The sequence below is a fragment of the Anabrus simplex genome, chromosome 10 (assembly GCF_040414725.1).
Source record: "Anabrus simplex isolate iqAnaSimp1 chromosome 10, ASM4041472v1, whole genome shotgun sequence".
In the NCBI taxonomy this organism is placed as follows: Eukaryota; Metazoa; Arthropoda; class Insecta; order Orthoptera; family Tettigoniidae; genus Anabrus; species Anabrus simplex.
In genome coordinates this window covers 23,599,131-23,624,221 of record NC_090274.1, presented here as the reverse complement: position 1 = coordinate 23,624,221, position 25,091 = coordinate 23,599,131, and the positions used below count along the sequence as shown (strand labels likewise).

General features: G+C 39.4%; 3 protein-coding genes across 4 annotated transcripts in view; 2 read left to right on the top strand and 1 right to left on the bottom strand.

The window, feature by feature from the left end:
• The window catches only part of LOC136882000 (protein TFG), a 52,156-nt gene extending 35,750 nt beyond the window's left edge, over positions 1 to 16,406 (bottom strand). Inside the window, exons 1-4 of the mRNA XM_067154483.2 lie at positions 16,133 to 16,406; positions 15,492 to 15,593; positions 6,903 to 7,044; positions 2,178 to 2,414 (exon numbers count right to left, since the gene is read on the bottom strand). Coding sequence (XP_067010584.2) covers positions 2,178 to 2,414; positions 6,903 to 7,044; positions 15,492 to 15,572 — 460 coding nt within the window. The 5' untranslated portion in view covers positions 15,573 to 15,593; positions 16,133 to 16,406. The remainder of the gene's footprint in view (positions 1 to 2,177; positions 2,415 to 6,902; positions 7,045 to 15,491; positions 15,594 to 16,132) is intronic.
• The window catches only part of LOC136882002 (HIG1 domain family member 1A, mitochondrial), a 154,865-nt gene that overhangs the window by 67,026 nt on the left and 62,748 nt on the right, over positions 1 to 25,091 (top strand). The window contains exon 1 of one of the 2 annotated variants that reach the window (XM_067154486.2): positions 16,531 to 16,657. The exons of the other annotated variant lie outside the window; for it this stretch is intronic. The gene's annotated coding sequence lies outside the window, so the exon portion shown is untranslated. Of the gene's footprint in view, positions 1 to 16,530; positions 16,658 to 25,091 lie in introns of those variants that run through there. 2 annotated transcript variants of the gene reach the window in all.
• Alg14 (ALG14, UDP-N-acetylglucosaminyltransferase subunit) lies at positions 16,667 to 17,416 on the top strand. Its single transcript, XM_067154485.2, has one exon. It carries the CDS (start codon positions 16,681 to 16,683, stop codon positions 17,311 to 17,313), a length of 633 nt encoding a protein of 210 aa, XP_067010586.1. The 5' UTR covers positions 16,667 to 16,680; the 3' UTR covers positions 17,314 to 17,416.

Below are 25,091 nucleotides of genomic sequence, written 5' to 3'. Positions count from 1 at the left end.
AATATCATGTAAGCAGGCAGCGTGCGGAGAAGCAGAATCCGTGAATTCTGGCAATGTCAAGAGTTGGCGAGAAAACATACCAAACAATGTTGTCAATGCCGATGAAACAGCATTGTTATTTTTAACACCGAACCCGAATGGACTTTTGGTTTTAAAGGAGAGATGTGCCAGCTGGGAAACTGTACAAGGGTGGGAGTCATTGTACTGTGCTGCAGTGCACACAGAAGTGAGAAACTTCCTCCTCTCGTCATACTAAAGTTCAAAGGGTACAGAAAGTTCCACCTATTCAATACCATTGGTACTGATAGTGATCAATTGTCAATATGGACCACAATGAAATTCATAACTTATGAAAAGGAAAGTTTGATAAGACATGTTTTAAGGATGTCAGGCAGATTCCGTGCAAGTACAAGGCATCTAAAAAATGTAAACAGTACAGTATTCCAAAAAATAAAACATCTGCAAATGGGAGTCAGCATAATTTCTCCTTGTCTTTGAATCATGTTTGTTTTTGTTTTTTTCCTTTTGTTGCGTGAGGTTTTGCCAGTGATTTATCCAAGTGCATTATTTCAATAATGTAAATGCACCATGTCTAATACATTTCGGGAATAGTTCTTTCCATGGCATTTGAAGGGTTTAAACTGTGAATCAAGGCGACTGCAAGCATTAATGGGTCTTACGAATACCTTGTGACGCGGCAAGGGTTGGCATTTCTGAATTACAAGAGAAGTGCCGTGGTGAGAAATCGTACAAGGATACAGTCACTGTACTGTGTTGTAATGCAAACTGAAGTGAGAGATTTTCTCCCCTCATCATAGGAAGAGCCCTTGCTGGCAAGATGTAGTGTTTACATTGCGCTATGTCTTTTGGTATGGCCTAGAGCAATTTGTTACTTTCATTGACCCGTCTCAGTCTCATCCTTGGCTTTGATAATATGAAAATGAATGAGGTATGAGTGATGCTAGTAATACCATTCCTTATGCAGCCAGTCCTTGTTATGACTGGTGTGAAAATATCGCCCATAGGGTCGGTTGGTGCATGCATTTCAGTGCGCTTGGCAAACTGATATGCAACAGAAAATTATGGCTTGGTGAGGAAAGCAACGGGAAACTACCTCACTCTTCACTTCCCTAGTGTGCCTCTTCAGTGCCACCTAGGTTGTCTATGATAGCCTTTGGTGGAGCTGAGGAGGATAAAACCAGCCTCGGGCTCAATACCCAACATACATACATCATAGGAAAGCTGGATAATTCACAATGTTTTAAGGGCATCGGATACTTCCCGTGCAAGTACAGGGCATCTAAAATGCACGGAGTACAGTAATCCGATGAATAAAGTACTTGCACAGGGGAGCCAGCATAGATTTCTACTCGTCTTTGAATAATGCCTTTTTTTTCCTTCTTTCGTTGCTTGAGGTTCGGTTTGTCAGTGAATTATCCAAATGCATTATTTGAATACTGTAAATGCACCTTGTTGGATACATTTTGGAAATAGTTCTTTTTCCATGGCATTTGTAAGGTTTAAACTGTGAATCAAGGTTAATTACATGCAGTATCGGGTCTTAGAATATTTTGTGACGCGGCAAGGGTTGGCATTTCTGAATTACGCATTGGCGGTTAATTCAAAATCACGTAATTTGAAGTCCAATTCTTGCGTCCCAATGGCTTTGAACTAAAAAGGTTTTACTGTATACAGATTGTACTCTTACATTTATGTAACCTAACTTTTGTAGTAATTCACTTTGTTTTACAAAAATACAGAAGTAATGGAAAAACATGAAATGCTGCTGCAAAGAACATGTGGAACTGTATAGTACTAGCATATTTCTTCTCTTCCCAGATCAAGCTAATGGAAAGTTACAGTATTAATTTATATTTCTGACACGCCTTTCATCTATTACGAACAAAGCGCATGCATTGAAAGGTTTGTGCACAAAATAATGAAAAAATTTCCTTTTAACCAAGTTGCATTCGGGCAATCTTTGTCCAAAAGGGAGCATCATCTAGGCTGTTCTTACTGGCATGCATCAAATCCTGCTCGGAACATGACGGCTCTGACACATAGCTGAAAACTTCAACCTGATACTAATTTAAGAAGAATGAAGAGAGAAATGAAGCTTCATAACGTCTCTTCCGCTACAAAATTCAATCATGCTTAAATACTGTTTGTTAACTAACAGCGTATCTCTGCAGTAGAGCTCGACACCTCAGTAGCGCACGGCTCCAGGGAGTCCAAAAGATGGTTGACTTGGTCCCGGATCTTCTGTAGCTCCCGACGGATGCTTCTGATTTGGACTGGAGCGATGTTCTTCTGAGCCTCTTCCCCACCAACCAAGATCTGGAGTTTCAGAATGCGACTGTACTGCACGGCAAAAGCCAGGTCTGAGCTGTCGAAGATAGTGATGAGGTCTCCATCTGAGAAGACAAAAGAGTTTATTTCAAAACAAGCTTGATTATTCATGTTATAGTTCATTTCTTAAAATATTGTAACTAAACAGAGTTATTGTCAATACCTGTGATCCACGCAACTACTGTTCGAATAATAAAGCAATCAAGGCTTAACTAACACATGGACTATTCAGGTTTATGAGATCGTCTGGGAAACTACACTTCCATACTACAAAGTTTGATGCAGCACTCTATGCCACCCTAGCATGTGATAACCTTTTTGTTTCTACGTAACTATTACGTCCTAAATCCGCTCTAATCTGTCATATTCATACCTTAGTCTACCCCTACCGTTTTTTTCCTCCTACAATTCCCTCAAAAACTAAGTGAACAAGTCCTGGATGTCTTAAGATGTGCCCTAACATTCTATCTCTTCTTCTCGTCAAATTTAGCCAAATCGATCTCCTTTCACCAATTCGATTCAGTATCTCTTCATTTGTGATTCGATCAATCCACCTCACCTTGAGCATTCTTCTGTAACACCACATTTCAAAAGCTTCTATTCCCTTTCTTTCTGAGCTAGTTATCATCCATGTTTCAAAAACTTTTCTACTAAAACAACTTAAACATAGAAGCTGTTAATATCTGGATGATATAGTATGAAAGTAAAAAGTATATATCAGTGAAATCCAGTTATATCATAAGATTTCAGATGGATATCCTCAGCCTTATAAGGTAGTGCTGAAATCTATCAACGATCAAGATATTCTGATACAAAGATTGCAGAGATTTGGTAAGTAGTGTAAAAGTTCTGCAGAGTCGAGAAGGACAAGAGATTAGTAATGAAGAGGTGATAAATACCTTCCGGCTGGATCAGGGATTCAGGACAATACCGCAGATAAATCAATAGGATAAATAATGGCCGAGCAAAGTGGGAGGCAGGAACAGGGGTTCATTAAAAGGCAAAATATACAAAACAATGCAATTCCGAGTGTTTTAACACTGCACCGACTCAGTAAGGTCCTTTGGCGACAATGGGATCGGAAAGAGCTAGGACTAGATAGAAGCGACTGTGGACTTAATTAAGGTAAAGCCTCAGCATTTGTCTGGCGTGGAAGTGAGAAACCATGGCAAACCATCTTCAGAGCTGCCGACTGTGGGGTTCAACCCCACCATCTCCCGAACACGAGCTCACAGCTATGTGACCCAAACCTCATAGTCAACTTGCCTGTATACAAAACAATGGCTCATCCAACTATGCTCTATGGCTCCAAACATTGAGCAACAAAGAAAAAGGACAAACAGAAACTTAATGTTGCTGCAATGAGGCTCGTGGCGAGACCAAGGTGGATAAAACCTGAAATGCAATTGCTCGCCAATCCCCAAGAGTAAAACCTATCTCGGATAGTTTGGTCGTATTGGAAGAAGACTAGAGGAGTATGTGACTCATTCAGCTGAGGAGTGTTTTTCAACAAGAAAAATGAAGTCGTCTTGTTCTGATGCATCTTAACTTAAAGCGGTTCTTCAGAACCTGTGATTCTTCTTAATCTGGGTATCTCAATGTATATGTGTGAGGTAAACCAGCAGTGGGATGGCAAAACAAGACAGGATGTACTGGAGGAGAGCAAACAGAAAAACTGACTCCATATAACTGGGCCAAGGTGTATAAAAAGATTAAGAACAAGTGCAAGTTATGCACAAGACAATATAGTCAAAGAGTTATCAGTTAAATTACACACATATACATTATGAGACACCCAGATCACAGGTTGAGGAAAAACGCATTGGATACAACGCATCAAAACAAGATGATCTCATTTTTGTTGTTAGGACGATATGGGAAGAAAGGAAAATGAAGATGATGTAGTTATAGAACAATAAATAAGTTGCAGGATTGTGAGTGGCTGCAAAAAGACCTTAACAAAGGAGCGAGTTGAACAGCAGATAATAGTACGACGGTAAACGGTTAAAAAAGTTCAGGTTGCAAGATTCACAACGAGAAAAGTACTCTTAGTTTTAATTACTGTGTTGATGGAGTGCAAGTTTCTATTAGAGGAGTTTCGACTTGACAGTTAACCGGAAGACAGACAATGATGCCAAACTGTTACAAGTACAAACAGCTGATTCACAGCAAAAACACAAACAGAAATGTATATACTCGAAAGTAAGTCCAGAATCAATTATTCTTTGTAGCAACATGCATAACTCGCAAAAGATTAACAAAAACACACAACATACTTAGGATAAGGCTATAAGATGAAAACATATCAATGCTTGAACAGATAAAACTCATGAAAATGAAATTTCTACTCAGCATCTACAACAGTTCGCATTGCGAACAGATTCAATTCCTCCTAACGAAAGAAAAAAAAATCCCACATTGGGAATACACCGCTCATTTCTGAGTCACTATCGGCATTGTCATCGTCTGTTGAGGTTTCATTCTCGCTTGGCCGTAACGAGAACGAAATGTCTTTAACATAATCGTCTGCAATAATTTCCTTCTCTCAAGTTTCACTTATCTCGGATTGTCTCTCACAACCTGCACTTACAAGGCCTACGGCTTCCCAAAGAAATCTATCAACTTCTGACCTTCAACCACTCAATCACTCATTATTTCTAGCCACCATTATTGGTGCTTTGTCAAGAATGACTGAGTGAACTGACAAAGACCGCAAAGAGAACTGGGCACAACACAACATACAGCTGATAGTACGTGTTTACAGTAAACAACAGATCGACAACACTGGTAACCAGAACTAGAGTCTAACGCGCTCTATCCGAGCGATCGGCTGCATATGACTGGCTGTTTATTACTTCACCTAACCTCCGCCAAAAGGAAGCGCTCAAATGTCGAGTCGAAACTCATTAGAACTGAACTAAAGGTGTCAATATAGGAAAAGATCTCTGTCAACACATTAATAAAGTTGTAAACAAAGGTTGCAGAACTCTTCTTATGCTTAAGAAGATATTCAGATATTGTAGTAAGGATGTAAAGAGTCTAACTCATTGGCTGAATGGTCAGCGTTGACACTTTCATTTCAGTGTCCCGGGTTCGATTCCCAGCCGGGTAGGAGATTTTAATCGCCTCTGATTAATTCTTCTGACCCGGGGACTGGGCGTTTGTGTTTTTTCCCAACATTTTCCTCTTCATTTTCACACAACACACTATACTACCAACCACCACAGAAACACACAATAGTGATTACATCGCTTCCTATAGGGTTGGCCTCAGGAAGGGCATCCGGCCGTAAAACAGGGCCAAATACACATGTGCGACACAGTTCGCACCCGCAACTCCACAGGTGTGAGAAAAGCAGTAGAAAAAGGAGAAGAAGCAGTAAGGATATAAAGAAGAGGTTGTATAAGTCACTGACAAGACCCCAATTAAAGTATGGTTCTGGTGTATGGGACTAACAGGGATTACTTGACGCAGAGAACTGGAAGAGATCCAAAGGAAAGCAGTACAATTTGTTTTGGGCAAATTCCGACAAAAGAGTAGCATTACAAAAATACTGCAAACTTTGGCCTTGGTAAACATGGGAGTAAGGAGACAAGCTACACGACTAAGCAGTATGTTCTGAGCTGTCAGTGGACAAATGTCATGGAATGACATTAGTAGATTAATAAGCTGGAATAAAGTCTCTTATGAGCAAAATTAAAATGTATGACCACTGTCTGAGCTGCATTCAGATAGATGGTTTGTCACAAGTAAAGGACTGCATCTCTCACTCTGTAAAGGTGTGAAACAGAATGCCAACAAAAATGTCAAGACATTTGCTTTTTCTGATTGTGGTGATATGGGAAATCACAGAAGTGAAACAAAAATTATACACTTGGAACCATCAATTCAAAGAGCCTGGCCTAAAAATTAGTAATATAAAAACAATTGTTAAGCAAGTCAGCAGGTAAAGATTACACATGAACACTGAACAGGATGCAAATCAGATGATGTGATGCCAGTAAGCTAATCATCCACAGCATCTTGGTAGTGTTTTAATAAAAGATAGTTAGTGCTCAGTTTTAAAATCAAATCAGAAACCCCCCCAGGAAAACCAAATTCCTCTGAGAACCAAAATAGCCATTATCAGGCTTGATCCACTAACAGCAGAGATAATAGCAGGCTCCAAGCAACGGAAATGAAGTTTGTAAGGTCAATGCTCCAGAAAACGAGAAGAGATCAGACCCAAAATGAAAAGTTATCAAGAAATCCACATTCTCTGTGAAACTGTACCTACATCAAGGTTAAAATGGTTTGGAGCAAACAGACTCGCTTGAGAAAGATCTAGAAGGCAAGAAACCCAGAGGTCAACCAAGGAAAACGATACATCACTCAGCCAGAACAGGAACTGAAGGAAGAGGAGTGGAATGGTGCAAAGTCCAAGAGGACTTGATCGTCAGAAATGGAATGGGCTCTTACACAACACCCAGGCAACTGGAGACAATTAAATTATTATTATTATTATTATTATTATTATTATTATTATTCAAGACACCTACAAACTAAAGGTTTACCTTCATCTTTGTACTTGATAGTAATATCATCGGAACTGCTGAGTTTGGAGCGAAACACTCGCTGCATCATAAGCACCAATTCATCGTAAGTGATGGCTTCGTTGTGTATGGGGATTCTGCGAACGTCATCTCCTAGCTGGGCCTGAAATTAGAGATAAAGGAATATACCAAAAACAGACACTAGAAAGGAAGAGAAATTAATTCAGGCAAGGCCTATACGTATACATGTAGTGTAAATTGACAAGACATATTTAATCATCATGCCTTTATCCGTATAAGCGTGAATAATTGCTGGTACAATCAGATGGGAACAATAGCAGGAGGGTACTCGGAATTAGGAGATAAAGGCTAAGTTAGGAAGGAACTCTATGGATGAAGCTGAACGCATAAACGGTAAGGGGAAATATAGATGCAGCAAATACAGTATGAAATTTAACATATCCAGGTATTTGATAGGGTGGACCATGGAAAAGTGCTGAAAAAATTGGTACAATTGGACCAGACACAAGAGTGATTAAATACGCTGCTGTATTCCTAGAACAGAGAACTTAGGAAATTAGAGTAGGTGAAACATTATCTGATCCTGTTATGATAAAGAGGGGATTTCAAAAGGCAGTTTTACCGAAACGTTTTGTTTTCTTATATATATAATATGAGTAAAGAACTGAAATCAGACATGAGGCTTTTTCTAGGTGTTATACTGTACAGAGCATTTAATAAATTATAAGATTGTGAGCGGCTGCAAGAAGACTTCAAAAATGTTGTGAAATGGACAGCAAACAAATGTATGATGGTAAACAGGATAGAAAGTCAAGTTTTAAGACTCGCCAAGAGGAAAAGTACTTCACAAGGATTTCTATACGTACCTATGCATTAACATAAGGAAAGATCTTCGTTGGAGTAATTACTAACAAGGTCGTAAATAAAGATTATATATCTCTTGATATGGTTATGGAAGGGAAGATTGAGGAGAGGAGAGGAAAATGCAGGAGAAGGACTTCCTGTTCTCTAATATACAACAGTGGACAGGTCATAATCTAGAACTGTTTGATGATGTTTGTACTTTAAAGGGGCCTAACAGCTAGGTCATCGGACCCTAATGGCACGACGTGAACGAAATAAAAATTAAAACTTCAAAATGTATCCACTGACTAGAGTCTAAAATGACAACAAAAAAAACTGTGAAACAAAAGCAATCACTGGATCCTATTCACAATGCCTTACATACTGGGATGATACTTATCTAAACAGGTCCAAAATCCAGGTCGCCGGCCCCTCATAATGGTACTAATCACAGGTAACACAAACCTATGTTTCGCACATAAAGGTATTACTCACAAGCAATGCAGAACCATGGTCTTCCTCACATAGTGGAACTAATCACAGGCAATGTAGACCCACGGTGTATCACACATTATGATAACGCCCACAGTCAGCTCACACCCTTGGTGTTCCTCACATAACGGTATTACTCTCCAGTACACAGACCCATGGTTTTCATCACAGTGGTACTTATCACGGGCGCCAGTCAAACCCGTGGTTTTTCTCACAAAGTGGTGCCAATCACAGGCAACGTAGAACCATGGTGTTCCTTATAAAGTGGTACTACTTATAGGTAATGCAGATCCATTTTGAAACCAGTAGAACCTACCAGTGGAATGCACACTATGACATTTATCACAAACAACGCCCAGACCCGAAGTGTTCCTCGCATAATGGCACTGTTATGTAATGTAGACCAAAGGTTTTCCTCACAAGGTGATACTAGTCGCAAGTAACGTTGACCCATGGTGTTCCGCACGTAATAGTACTAATCACAAATAATCACATGGTTTTAATGTCATCCCTTTTAGTTGCCTCTTACAACAGGCAGGGGATACCGTGGGTGTATGCTTCGTCTGTATCCCCCACCCACAGAGGGTTAATCTACAACTCCTAATGAAGACAGCTTAGGACAGAAATGCATGTGCCATAATAATTGCCAACCTTTGTTAAAGAGACTGTACTACAAGAAGTAAGGATGTAAAGGAGAGGGCATGTAAGTCTCTGTTAAGACCACAATTAGAGTATGGTTCCTCCAGTGTATGGGACCATACCAGGACTACTTGATATGAGAACTGGAAAATATAAAAGGAAAGCAGTGCAATTTGTTCTGGATGATTTCTAACAAAAGAGTGGTGTTACAAAACTGTTTCAATCTTTGTGCTGGAAAGACTACGGAGCAAAGAGGCAAGCTGCTTGACTTAGCAAGATGTGATACAGATGTTGACTCCCATAGGAAACCTGAAATATATGTCTCGAATGAGTAAATTTATAATAGCCTACCATATAGTAGGTCTGTTATTGGACATTATAAATTTTCCACTACCAACTGATGAACCCAACTTGGCACACCGAGGCAAAACTCTGGCAACCAGGAATAAGTTAGCTGGAAAATTTATAATGTCCAATAAGGGAACAACTATTTTGGTATTAGCGGGAGGTTCCAAACTGTCAGTGGAATGACATTAATAGACAAATGAGCTTGAGTAGAACTTTTAAAGCTAGGAAAGATCATAATAAGAAGATAAAGTTGGAATTCAAGAGGACAAATTGGGGCACGTATTCATTTATAGGAAAGGGAATTAGGGATTAAAATAATTTATCAAGGGAAAATTTGTTAAATTTCAAAGTTCTTTGAAGTCCTTTAAGAAAAGACTACGTAACCAACTGTTAGGGAATCTGCCACCTGAGTGACAGCCCTAAATACAGATCAATGATCGACAGAAAAATTGGTAAACAGACAAATTAAATCAGTTGAATTCTTTTTATATTTTATTCTAGTCATTGTGTTGACCTTTCTTTCTTTTCTGGCCCTTCTTGTTCTTGTGCTTGCCAGGTTTCCTCATCAGAAATTTTCCACATCAAGAATCAACCTCTCAAAAATAACTCCTCTGCAAATGCAAACACTAGTAATCAGCAGCAGATTTGAAATACTTTCATGTACCAAACATACTGATGAAGTAGATGTAAAAAAAAAAAAAAAAATGAACAAGGTGTGGGAACAACATGAAACAGACAAGAACTATCAGGACCAGATACGAGGTCAGCTGCCAAAAGATGAAGAGAAGATCACAAAAGATGAATGGGCTACACTGAAAAACATCTTGGTAGAGAAAACAGCTGAAGTTGTGGGAGTTCAAGTGTGTGAGGGGGAAGGAAACATCACAGTGGAATGGCATAGTGAGAGCAGCCATGCAAGAAAGGAATGTACCTTAGAAAGAAGAGACCGAGAGAAAATAAAATCAAAATTCATAAGGGATGACTCAAAGATCAAAGAACAGGAGTATCGAGATAAGAAGGTGAAGTTCAAAGGGATAGTTCAAGAAGAGAAAACCGAGTTGGGAGATCTTCAAACAGAAATTGGATGAAGACAGCAGAGGTAATATGAAATTACTAGGTTCGGAAGTTAACGACCTAAAGAAGAACAAAATATGCCCTAAAAATCAGCTAAATATGACCTACAAACTCAGATATGACTCAGTGGCGGTTTCTGGTTTAGCGCAATGGAGCAATGAACCTCCAGTTTATATCAAACTGTACTCAACTACTTAATATTCATAACTCCCTTGTCAATCTCAAAGCTCTTGCTTAGCCCATCTATCCGTAAAATACTCGTACTGGCTTTCAATTCATGTGAACTGCGCATGTCCCATGGCTGGATACTTGTCTGGAATGAACCCTCTTGGAAGGCGATCTCTCCGTCTGTACCTGGGCGAAGGGAGTGGCGAGGTGCGGGGGGGGACATCGGCCAGCACGTAGACAAGACCAGGATATCGAAAAAAACAGATATCTGTGGTTTACGCATGCGCAATACGCCACTCTCTCAAGTCGTGTTGTCGAGGGTGTTGGGGTAAGTATGTGCCTGCCATGTGTTACCCTTACAGGAATTCAACTACGTAGCAGAAAATAGTGCACATAATTAGCGCTAGTGTTGAAGAGCATTGTTACTACCAGCAGACACATTAAATTGCAAAATTCCTACTGATGTCTTTTCCCAAATACATCAATACTTACTAAACATATATTCATTTGACTTCTTTGGAATAATTACTTTTTGGAGAGAAAATTAACTTAAAAATCGAGGCAAAGAGTAGCGGGAATGTAATACCAATGAAAACACTAATTGCCTAGCCGTAGGAGTTCTTAAAATTAAGTTACCAACATAGTGAACAGTGCGAACATACATCCCTAAAGTTTACTCGTGTTTTTCAAGTGTGATGCTAGTGTTTACACAAGTTTGCAATAGTCATCATAATTCGTAATATTACTGTACGCTGTGCAAGCGTGTGAGTGTTTTTCTGCACTGTTGTGCAGTTCAGAAACTTAATTTTGTGCGTATTTTTGTGCACTGTAGTTGCATCCATAATCTTGTTCCCAGGAAAGGTAAGGAGCTACACAATGACTTTGAACAGTGATGTGATACTTAAGAAGCCAAACTTTTCTTCTCTCTCCCTCTTGAGCGTAAATTTAAGATTAAGGATGCCGGACGCCCAATGCCTGATCTTGATATAACAAGGCATCTTAAAAGTAAAAGTAATGAAATCATGCGTAAATTCAGAATGGATATATATAAAAGAATCTAGTGGATCTGTGGGTGCGAAATTACTAACATGATGATTTGTTTTCCTTTTTTACAATTCATGAGTGATGAAAGTGAAGGGACTTGGACCAAAGTCGGAGTGGTAGATTTAGGACATTTGTCTCAAAATAATAAAGAAACACAAAAGTTCTAAATCTCATATGCTTGCCCAGTTACAATTCGATCTCCTGGGAAGACACGATAACCGTCAGTAATTTGACTGTGCCTACAGACAGTCTGTGGAAAGAGACAACGATCAAGTACGGAAAAATCATTAAATGCTGTATAAAGTTCTGTGGCGCGTTTGAGATGACATTGCGCAGGCATGACAAAACAAGTGAATCATCAAATCCTGGCATATTTTGAGGCCTCGTTAATTTTAGTTCTGAAATGACATTGCATTAAGAGACCATCTGTCCAAAGCTACTATTTTCAAAGGCACCTCGAAAGACATTCAGAAAGAAAAGAAGATATCACCACAGCGCACTTAATTTCGGTAATTGCAGATGACACCACAGATATATCAACTACAGCACAATTTGTTATTGTTGAAAGATTCTGGGGTTTCCCTCACCCTCTAGTCATGATGCTAAGACAATAGCAGAATATTTAAAATTTTCTTTGAGCGAAGTTGTGGATAATCCAGATAAGTTGATTTCACAAGGTTACGATGGAGCAAATGTAATGAGTGGTCACCATTCAGGGTGCAAGTTCTCAACAGGGAAGATTTTAGGCATGCACATTATATTCACCGTTATGCCCCTTCTTTGAACTTGGTCATGGCACAGGTGACAGGGGGGAGAGGAGATAATGAGGGGGAGATTTTTCCTCCTGTTGAATCCCCAGTGACGAAAGTCACGTGCCGCCACTGATATGACGAACATTTTAGAGATAGGCAGCAAGTATTAGATTACTACTAACATTAAACGTGACAAATAGTGATAAGTGATAATACAGCAGACACAATCACAAAAGTGACAGAACTACAGTAGGTAAAGTAATATTGTATGCATTCATTCAGTATCACAGCCCTGAGGCGCAGTTCTCTTTCAGTTTTCCTAAAAAAAACAAAAAATGAAGCATTAGCCTTCTTTTTGCTATCTAGTGGCATACGTTCATACAGCATCTCTTTCTAAGAATCACGTCCTGTAAACTCGCTACCTATCTCTTTCAGGAAAAGAAAAATACATCTACTACAGAATTTTGAAAGCCTGTGTTTGAAAACAGACGCAGATAACATGTACCCTGTAATAAACGATGCCTCAATATGAACAAAAATTCTCAAAATATGACCTTATATCACTAAAATGAGCAAAATATGACCAAACCAATAAAAATGGCCAAAACATGCATTTATATGCAACATAAATTGGCCGTAAATGGGGTCAGGGACCCATCATTCACAGTCATTTCTCAGATTTCAGGTAAAATGACCTCAGGGATGAAATATGAGTTTTCCTTAACATCCGAACCTTAGAAATGACTATACAACATGGTTAAAGGCAAAATAAAACTGAGTGATATCACCAAGGCATCTGAAGATGAAAACTGGAATAGCCAGAAAAGAATGTGACATAACAGATGTCCTGAAAAATCATTCCAACCACTTGTTAAATGGAGCAGGAAAAAAAAAAAAAGAGAGAAACATACAGCCTGCTCACAAGGGCCCGCTATCACCTGGACAGAAACAGAAGCAGTGAATGCAGACATGATCGACGCTGTAGGGGGTACAGGGTCTGTAACGGCTATACAGCGGGCTTAAATGCAGTGAGGAAAAACAAGGTACCTGCAGGCTCGAATAAGAGGCTTTCCTTTTCTTTTTTTTTTTTGCTAGGAGTGGGAAGGAAGCGACCATGGCCTTAATTAAGGTACAGCCCCAGCATTTGCGTGGTGTGAAAATGGGAAACCACAGAAAATCATCTTCAGGGCTCCCAAATACTGGATACTGGCCGCACTTAAGCGACTGCAGCTAACGAGCTTGGTTCGAATATGAGTGTTACCATTCCTCTGTTCAAGAAAGGGAATTGGCAAAAGATAACCCTCCTGTGACAAAGGCTGAAAATTCTTAAGACCATAGTTGAAAGAGGAGCAGTATGGCTTCAGAGGTACAGGTCAACTATAGATCTCACATTCAGTGCTAGAATGGTTTGTATATTTTCTATTTCTTTTACGTCTCACTGACTTAAGACAGATAGCGACGATGAGTACAGGACAGGGCCAGGATTAGAAATGAAGCAACTGTGGCCTTAATCAAGGTACAGACCTAGCATTTGACTGGTGTGAAAATGGAAAATCATGAAAAATCACCTTCCGGACTGCCAACAATGGGGTTCAAACATACTACTTTACAAATGTAAGCTAACAGCTTTACAACACATAACGGTGTAGCCAGACTGCTTGGTTCAGAGCCAGAATGCTGATAAAATATTGGGAGAAAAGCAAGAACTTAATCATAATATTCCTGGATATTGGAAAGGCATAAGAGTGTCACAAGAGAGAAGATCTGGCAGTGCTTGTGTAAGAGTAAAGGTGTCTGAAGGATTTGTAAGGAAAATCCAGATGTTGTACAAGGACTATACCAGTTGCATGAGAGTTCGAGAGGGGCACTCGTCACAGTTTATGACCAAGAATGGCATCCAGCAGGGCAGTGCATTGTCCCCACTGCTGTCACAGTTCTGAATATAATGAAAAACATTAAGGAAACATTGGGTGAACTCAACACATTTTCCTTTGTTGATGATCTAATTTGGGAGAAACAGAAGGTGGCGGTGATGGGTGATTGTTTTAAGAGGAAGTACAACTCGGCAAACATCCTCTATCAACACTAATCAGAGAGAAAAAATGGAGGGGGTTGACACTTCGAAAAATGAAGGTATAAGCCAAAGAAAGACAAGCGCCATGAAGGACATGAAAATGGAAGACTCCCTAAGCCTCGGAAACCTAATACCGTCGGAGTTGGAAAAGAACAAGAGTTGACCAAGGGAGGTCGGTTATGATAGATGAAAGACAGTAGCCTGACACAGGTAAATGGAAGCAAAGGCAGGACTCAGATAAGAGCCCAGGGTCACCAACCAACACTCCCAAGTTAAGAGATCCTGTGGCCCCTTTTAGTCGCTTCGCACAAAGGCAGGGGTTCCTGCGAGTGTTATTCTACCGCAACTCCTACCCACACAGAGTAAAATAGAATACTAGGTGCGGCAAAGACTTCACATGCGGAAAGCCAATGGGGGTGAGGGAATTGCATATCTTTAAGTTACTGAATTTGAATGTGATTACAGCACACCTCCTGTGGTCTCCAGTATTGTCAATATGTAATACAAGGTATGATTTACCTTCTAAACTACCATTTACGGTGGGGCTTATGATAGTATTAGTTAGTTTTACCAAAACAGAAATTCAGCTGAAGTTAGATGTTTTGTACATCTATAGACCTACAATATGCATGCTATATTTTCAGAATTTTTGTTCCAACAATTACAGAAAATCAAGGTTTTCAACAGATACATCAATTGGAAAACAACTTCAGCCTTTCAAACTTTTAACTACAGAGAAAAATAATCTACTAAAACAATGTACAGCCTAGTACAAAGTACATTAAAACTGTACATGAAACTCCTTTTTTGGCACTATTCTCGCATTGCAAATGTATTCCAGCTAGGCTGAGTGGCTCAAGACTGTTAAGGCAATGGCCTCCTGAGCCTAAATTGGCAGGTTCGATCCTGGCTCAGTCCAGTGGTTTTTGAAGCCCTGTGTCAGTAAATTTACTGGCACGTAACAGAACTGTGGGATAAAACTCCACGGCAACTCTGAAAATCTTAAAATAGTTAGTGGGGTGTAAAACCAATATTTAAAAAACTATTCCAATGCTTTGCAACTTCATTGTGCAACCCTGTTGACAAGATTCCTTAATGGTTTTATCAGAGAATGAGTAACCACAATAAGTAAAACCACTAAACAGTAATACATGCCTTTATTATCAGTTTTCCACTCAAATCTAACTGTGGATATGACTGGTCCTCTCCTACATTCTTGCTGAATGAGGAATTCATATTCAGCCTTTTAAGATGTCCCTGAAACAAAGTGATGATTTTTAAGATTAAAATGATAATAAATGTAACTTACCGCACAATAATGCTATAAATAACCCTGCAAATACACAACAAAATGCAAGTTCCCTAGTCTATATGTTTGATATTCTCCTTTTATAGAGAATAGGTTTGTTTATTCGCAATTTGCGGCCTAACGTGTTTATAGCTCTCCTCCTAAATGTCATCACTACAAGTAGTTATTACTACCCCATAAAAGGAAGCTTTCCTCTTTCTACGTCATACAAAATATTTCAAAGAGCAGCCTGGATAATGTAAATGGTCTATAATAGAAGTGAAATATTGTGTTCTAAGCAAAAAGCATAAGGGTATATTCCCCCCTAATAAAGAGCTGACCTTTGCCCATTGACAAGTTATGAAGGTTAATTCCAGATATCCCAAATTTGACAGATGGAAGAAGCGTTTCCGGCAATCAGCTATTAACTCTCGATCGATAACTAACGAACTTGTTAATATAAAATATTTAGTGAATTAAAAGGATAGTAAAAATGATTAGTACTTACGTTTTGCCTCCTAATATCACTCTCACTCCCTCACAGTAACACGAGACCCAAGCTGCCCTGCCAACACCACAGAATTACAGTAAGCGATGACAACGATGAAACCGGCATGTGCACTTATTCTCTTTGGGCATGTGTAGGTTGTCACCTAGTGACTCACAGAACGAGGTTTTCTCGAATCCTCTATTTCACAGAGTAGCAGAATTTGAAATATTGGGAAATGAACAAAAATTCAGCAATAGTACAAAAGTTCAGCCAGTATATAAAACGTTTACTATAAATACCCTCCAAAATTGTATGTAACAGACAGCGCAGTTTCACCCCAATCTTTTAGAAATGTCAACCAACACCAAACCCAAGCAGTGTATGTTGGCTAACTTGTTCATGAGTAAGGTTACCAACATTTGGAGAATGATGTAATATCCGATCAGATGTTTATGGCATTATGGATGAAATATGATCGGAGATCGGGTGACCGTCACAGTTGACACGTGTTCAGCTGAACAGAGTTGCGACTTGGATATTCTGGTACATTGTTTTGAAATAATACGATGTTAATATATGTGCTTAGTATTTTTGTTGCCATTCTTTGTGTCAGATTTGTGTTGCTTTTGTGGAAGATACATAATGAACCTAACCTTAAACGTGAAGGTTATGATTGTGTTAAGACTGCCATTATCATTGGATCTGGAGGGCATACCTCTGAAATGCTTCGTCTTACATGTAATCTTAATCCTAAACGTTATGACCCTCGGATCTACATCATGGCTTCATCAGACGTGTCAAGTGAGGTTAAAGTGCGTGAAGTCGAGCGAGAACGAAATTCCAGCTACATTATCATAAAGATTCCTCGTAGTCGGAATGTTAATCAATCTTACATCAGTTCTATATTTACAACAATTTATTCCACACTAGCTGCTCTTCCTATTATGTTTTATCACCGGCCAGAATTAATTTTGTGTAACGGGCCTGGGACTTGTATACCCATTTGTGTAATAGCATTCTTGATGAAGTTGTTATGGATTACTAACACTACTATAATATTCGTAGAGAGTGTGTGTCGCGTGAAGACGTTATCCTTATCTGGTAAGATCTTACTATTGTTCGCCGATGCAATATTTGTCCAGTGGCCTCAATTACAGGAGCGATATAAGAGAACAAGATATATTGGAAGATTAGTATAGTATTTATACTACAGACCTCATTTCATAAAACTCTCAGTGCCTATTGTATAGTGGTGATGATACTCAAGAATTAAGATACACTGATTTCATTGCACTTACTGAGGTAAACAAGTTACTTTGTTATTTATATTATTTATCGTACGGTATTTACAAAATACAGTAGTGATCTACAGTTATATGTCAAATATATACAAGTATGTTTGTGTATATATACTTCTTGCTTTTTACCGTAACCCCTCTTTCCACTTCTCTCCTGAACCAGCTTTGGAATCAAGAACCTACATTTTTACATGTCTCTCTGCCACTCTTTTCTTGTTTCCAGTATTTCTTCTATCTTTCCTCTCTTGTCTATACTCTCCTCCACTGTGTATATCCTCTTCCGGCACCCTCCTTGTGATTTTATTTTTTCTGTGGGTTTCTCTAGACTAAATATAGTACTTTCTGTGAAACTCTGTCTTCTCCCTTTTACATCATGTGTCCATACCATTTCAGTTTGCTTCTTTATATCCTGTCCTGTAATTTTGAAACTCGAGTCCTCTTCCTAATCTTTTCATTTGTGATCGTTTCTTGTCTTCCATTACAGTAACTCTAAGGAATTACATCTTGGCCGCCTGAGCTCTACTTTCATCTCATTTTGCTGTTGTCTGGATGTAAATGCGCATATATCAACATAGGTCAAATACAGAACTTCTTTGCATTGGTTCCACAGTATATCCCTCACACTCGGGTGAAAGCAATTTGTTTGTTGTACTCTCTTTCCCGTCTCCTCAGTTACCTGTCTTATGTTGTTACACTTCCCAGGTATTTGAAACCTTTTTCAACTTCTTTTTGGTTTTCCATTTACTTTTCCCCTCCACCCCCTTTTCCCTTCATTTTCCTTGTCATCACTCCGACTTTACTCTTCACATTTATTCTCATTCTAAATTCTTATATCATTATGTCATTTGTAAACAAAATGTTGTTAAACATCTAGATCATTCAGCCAAGACATTGCTTGAGAAGAAACCCTCACCAGGTTGTTCCAGTAACCCCCAAATTGTTGATTTGGTCACTCGCAAGATTATTTGAGTAATTGCCTGCTCCTGAGCACCACTTTGCAGAATCGAGTATGCTCCACATGTAAAACAACACATTACGCCTCCCATGGTCAGTTTGTGCATGGTTTAGTCAACACCAACAGTCTTTCTTTTCGCATCCTTCAGCCTCTCCTTAGACACCCTTTCTCTCCCCCCCATACCCACCCTTCCCTTTCACTCCCTGTCCACTCTCCTTTGTTTCCATGGTCTGCCTGCTTCCTCCACCATTTCAGTGTTCGTTCTACATTAGATATTATATATACTGTACCTTTCACTACCGGTATAGAGATTTACCTCATTGCCTGACATTGACTCAACTTAAAGACATCATATTATGACAAGAAGATCACAACCATAATTTTTGTTATTCTCTCTTCTTCTTCCATTCCCTCTTCCAGATTCTCTCTGGGTAGGGTAGTGTAGCAAAGCCCTCCATCTTACTCGATCTTTCTACCATTCCTCTTCTAGTACTTTATTGCTATCGACTCCTCTATTTGCAATACAGTCCACAACACAGTTCCTCCATCTCATTCTAGGCCGTCCCCTAGGCCTCTTTGCAGTCTCTGTATCCATGAATGTTCTCTTTGGTATGTCAGGAGAGAGAATACCAAAGAATACCAATTTTTATTATATGAATTTTAATGTTATAATTATTCCTGGAAGCCTCCATGGCTCGCGCACCCTGGCCTCTCACCGCTGGATACCGTGGTTCAAATCCTGGTCACTCCATGTGAGATTTTTGCTGGACAAAGCGGAGGGAGGACAGGTTTCTCCAGCTACTCCAGTTTTCCCTGTCTTCTTTCGTTCCAGCAACACTCTCCTATTTCATTTCATTAATCATTGCCCCAGAGGAGTGCGACAGGCTTCGGGAGTCAGCACATTTCCTATCCTCGCCGCTAAATGGGGGCTTCATCCATTCCATTCCTGACCCAGTCGAGTGACTGGAAACAGGCTGTGGATTTTCATTTTCAGTTATTCCTGCAACATTGTCTTTGTCTTGTATATATATCTGTTTTAGTTATCACATGATCTGTTTAATTTTTATTTTGGCTGAAGATGCCCACTAAGTGGCTGAAACTAGTCCCAAGACTGATGTAACGTTATTTACGTGATATATATTGTATTGAATTGTCAGTTTACTTCTTATAATTGCACTTCAGTATGGAACAAAACAAATTTATAGCTCATAAAAAGAGTAGCATTACGAAAATGTTGCAAAGTTTGCGCTGGGAAAACTTGGGAGAAGGGAGAGAGGAGACGAGCTGCTCGACGAAGTCCAATAACGGACCAAATATATTGGTAAGTGGTATGTTCCGAGCTGTCAGTGGAAAAATGGCGTGAAATGACATTAGTAGACGAATAAGTGTGAGTGGTCTTTTTTTTTTTTTTAAGTAGGAAAGATCACAGTATGAAGATGAAGTTGGAATTCAAGAGGACAAATTGCAACAAATATTATTTTATAGATAGGGGAGGGGATTGGAATAATTTACCAAGGCAGATGTTCAATAAATTTCCAAATTCTTTGCAATCATTTAAGAAAAGGCTAGGAAACAACAGATAGGGAATCTGCCACCTGGACAGTTCCCTAAATGCAGATCAATGTTGATTGATATTGTCACCATGTGGCACTTGACAGTTGAATTCCATGAAGAGGTTGAGTGGGTTCATCTAGATGGATTTTTCAGAAGGTGGGATTGTCTTTCCACATTTCCTTGATCTTGATTGGTTCCAGTTATTTAATAGTGTCCTGAGGCTCAAAATAACTTCTTGGATGTCAGATGTGTTTGATGGATTGCAGAATATTTAATAAGTTGGCAGGTATGGAACTGTGCTTCCTCCATTCAGAGGTAGCTGCTTGCTGTTTCCTAGGTTTTGGTGGAAGTATTTTGGCCAGTTAAATACAAGATCAAAAGTGTTGATCTAATGGTGCCTGTTATGATCCTCTTGGCCTTGAGTTGTCTGTCGAATTTGCTTACCTGGGCACATCGGTAGCATATTGACCAACATTAATTGGCAACAATCGGCTTCTTCAACTGAAATGCTTGTCACAAGTTGCAGCAAACTACATGCAAGCACTTACCAACATTTAAGAACTTTAATTTCTGATACATAAAGGCAACCAAAAATTGTAAAATATACCGTTGATCATTTTTGTAGTTACATGCTAAATTGAAAAGTATTTTTTTAGCTGAAATAAGTTTTGGGATTGTTTTGAACCTAATCAGTTGGAAGTTTCATAAATAACATTATGATGTAAGACTTGTTTATTTTCAGAGGGATTACAACGTATAAGGCTCATCCCTAAAGATAATAATCAACTTTACGTTTTCGAATGTACAGACCTGGAAAGGGTAACGCAAATGCTGATGTGGAATTGTTTGATTTATGATAATCAGCTATATGGGAAACAACACAGAAAGGAACGTGATTGTAGCGGGTGTTAAGTGGGAAGGTAACACGAATGAGAGGAAATGTGGGCAACAAATGTAAATAAGTTAATTTGAGAAGGCTGAATCAGAAAGTGATGAAGCCAACTAGAAGGAGGAGTATTCTGTACAAGATGCTGGTAAGAAGGAGATGAGCGCTATAGAGAAACTGAAATGATAGGTGGTATAAGTGATCATAAAGCTGTTTTCGTTGTAGTTTAAAAAATCTGATAGAAAGGAAAGTTGTAAAAGTATGAATATTAGGCAGTACCATATGGGTGATAATGGGGCTTACTGCAGTCGCATCCTAGTTCGAGAACCATGGGCAACGGCCGAGTAGATTAGTAAGCGGTCCCGAGATTTGGCGGGCGTACCAGTTGCTTTGGAATGGGAGTAGGCATCTTGAACATGCTCTTAAGTTATGGCCCTCGCATGTGTTCAGGCAGCTAGGAATATACAATCCATTAATGTTCCCTAACCCGTTAAAGAGGATAAATCTTCAGTGGGACTATGTGTAAGTAGGGTAGCATCCCGCTACACAGAATTTACCAAGCTCAGGGCGAGGGACTCCTTGGCCAGTGAAATGGAATTCAATGGGGAGCTATCAATATTACTGGGGCTTATGGAAGAAAGAAAGTAGAACTGGCTAGGTCAGCAAAGAGGATGTGTCTGGATATGTTAGAAGTTAATGATATTCAGGTAAGCAGAAATAATGATGAAGAGCTACGAGATTATGAATTATTCTTGACTGATGTTAAAAAGGGAAGGGCAGTGTGTGGGGTAGGACTGTTCGTCAAGAATACTATTGCATGCAACATAGGCCCCGAGTTTCTGTTAGGCACATAAATGAGTGAATGAAGTGGGCAGATTTAGCTGTTGGAGGAATTAGGATGAGAAATGTCACAGTCTGCTCACCATGTGAAGGTGCAGATGAGGATGAAGTTGACACGTTTTGTGAAGCACCGAGTGACATCATAGTCAGGGTCAACAGCGAAGTTAGGATAGTGCTAATGGGCCATTTCAATGCGAGAGTTGGCAATAGAACAGAAGGATACAAAAAGTGAAAGGTAAATGTGAGAAAGATTTGGAATTTAATCGGAAGGGGAAGCATTACTGGACTTCTCTGCTAGTATGGTAGCACTTTTTCTTTTTCTTCTTTTTTTCTTTTCTTTTTTTTTTCTTTTTTTCTGCATTGCACCGACACACATAAGTCTTATGGCGACGATGGTATAGGAAAGGCCTAGGAATGGAAAGGAATCAGCCATGGCCCTAATTAAGGTACAGCCCCAGCATTTGCCTGGTGTGAAATGTGAAACCACGGAAAACCATCTTCAGGGCTGCCGACAGTGGGGTTCAAACCCACTATCTCCCGGATGCAAGCTCACAGCTGTGCGCCCCTACTGCACGGCCAACTTGCTCGGTAGCAGTTTTGAATACATTCTTGAACTATAAGGCTCACTGCTACACATGGGAGGGTAGGAGAGTCAGATCCATAATAGACCACCAAAACCAACTATGAATTCAGGAAATCTGTTAGAAATTTTTTTGGTGATCAGACCATTATCTGATCTGTTGTGAACTAAGTATCTCTAGGCCTAGGATAGAGAACGTGACATCTGTCTGCAGACAAATAAGGGTAGAAAATCTCCTGGGTGAGGACATTAGACAGATGTACATGGATACAATCAGTGAAAAGTTTGAAACAGAAGACAGTAAGCAGATTCAGGATATAGAAAGAGAATGGTTGGCATACTGGTATGCTGTAGTAGAAACTGCAAGGGAATGTCGACGAACAACTGTGTGTAAAGATGGGGAAAATCCTACATCTTGGTAGAATGATGAAGTAAAGACTACTCGTAAAGGTAAAATGGTGTACCAGAAATAGCTCCAAACAAAGGCTAATGCAGACAGGGAATTGTTCGTAGACGAAAGAAACAGAGCAAAATAAATAATTGTTGAATTCAAGAAGAAGTCGTGGGAAGATTTCAATAATAATCTGGAAAGGCTAGGTCAAGCGGCAGGGAAACCTTTTGTGGAACGCAATGAAGAATTGTACCGTAGAAATTGGGAAAAGGGAAGTGAATGGTGTTTTGTGTAAATCAGATGCACTCATAATAGATCCCAGGGAATTACTGGATATATGGAAGGAATATTGTGAAATATTTCTCAGTATAAAAGAAAATCTTTCTGGTGACTTAGTGAACAACCAAGCTCATGGGAAAGAGGACAAGACGAATTCTGTGAAATTACGTGTGAGGAAGTGGAAAGGATGGTAAATGAACTCCATTGTCATAAAGCAGCATAAATTAAATCAGACCTGAAATGGTGAAATGTAGTTGGAGAGGCAGGGATAAAATGGCTCCTTAGAGTAATAAAATTAGCAGGGAACGTTAGTAAGGTACTTCCTGATTGTACGAAAACAGTAACTGCACCTATCTACAAGCGAGGGAACACGGAGGATTGAAACAACTCTTGAGAAATTTAATTTATACCAGGCAAGGTGTTCACTAGCATTTTTTTTTTTTTTTTTTTTTTTTTTTTTTTTTTTTTTGCTAGGGGCTTTACGTCGCACCGACACAGATAGGTCTTATGGCGACGATGGGATAGGAAAGACTTAGGAGTTGGAAGGAAGCGGCCGTGGCCTTAATTAAGGTACAGCCCCAGCATTTGCCTGGTGTGAAAATGGGAAACCACGGAAAACCATTTTCAGGGCTGCCGATAGTGGGATTCGAACCTACTATCTCCCGGATGCAAGCTCACAGCCGCGCGCCTCTACGCCCACAGCCAACTCGCCCGGTCACTAGCATTTTGGAATGGTGGGTGCGGTTAGTGGTTGAGAGCAAGTTGGATGAAGACCAGTGTGATTTCAGACCAAAGCAGGAACTGTCAGGATCATCAGGTCCAGATTTTCAGCATGTGCCAGATAATTCAAAAATGCTATGAGACTAATAGTTATGTTTCATAGCTCTAGAGAAGGCATATGACAGCCATCATCATCATTTTCCAACTCCAGTTTTCCAGGTGTTGTGTACAAGCGCTTGCCACCTCTTCCTGTCTTCTGTTCCAGGACACCTTCCCATTTGAGACCTCTCTCTCCTTCACATCTGATTTCATTGTGTCTGTCCAGTATTTCCTTGGCCTTCCCGTTGATATTTTCCCTTGGACAGTAAGGGTGAAGTATTTTCTGGCAGGTCTCTTGCTCTTCATTCTTATAATGTGCCAATACCACTGAAATCTATGTTTCTTTATTACACTGGTATTAGCGACCTCAGAGTCAGCCGCCTTCCTGTTTACTTCATTCGTGAATTTGTCTCTTCAAGTATGTTGATTCAGAGTCCTAATGAATCTCATTTCTGTTGCTTGAATTGTGCTGTAGTCATTGTTCAGTAGAGTGCATGCCTCTAAATCATATGTGAGAATCGGTACAAAGTAAGTATGATACAGAGTTGGTTTTTTTTTGCAGTCCCGGAGATTTATGATTTGATTGTAAAAGTTTGATGCTTTCTGTGTCCTGCTGAGTAGAGTATTTCCAGCAGGATATTTCAGATTCAGGAAGTCAAATGGACTGTATGCTGACGACATAAACATAATTGTTAATAATCCTGTCTACAGAAATTACAGCAAATGCAGTCGCTTAATTCCGGCCAGTATCCAGTATTCGGGAGATAGTGGGTTCGAATCCCACTGTCGGCAGCCCTGAAGATGGTTTTCTGGAGTTTCCCATTTTCACACCAGGCAAATGCTGGGGCTGTACCTTAATTAAGGCCACTTCCTTCCCACTCCTAGCCCTTTCCTGTACATCGTCGCCGTAAGACCTATCTGTGTCGGTGCGACGTAAAGCAACTTGCAAAAAAAAAATAATAATAATAAAAAAATGCAGTAGTGTCTAAATTTGATTCATGGTTCAGTAAAAACAGATAAACATTGAATTTAAAAAAGACCCAATACATGGTATTCAAGGCTTCAAACCACCATGATAAAACTGCCAAAAATTACAGCCTTACATTAAATGCAAATGCAATTAAAGATGCTGATCATAAAATGTTAAGGTGTCCATATAGATGAAAAATTAAGATGGGATTGTCACATTTTTTTTTAAAAAAAGGAAAATCTCTGAGTTCTGTTTGCTTTGCCTAAAGGATTGTAGTGAAGAATATGTTAGAATAGCATATTTTTTATATTCAGTCATCTCTTATGCTATTGGTCTGTGAATTTCCTGCAAATCAAACCTTGACTTTAACTTTTGAATACAGAAAGGATCCATCAGAATTATATC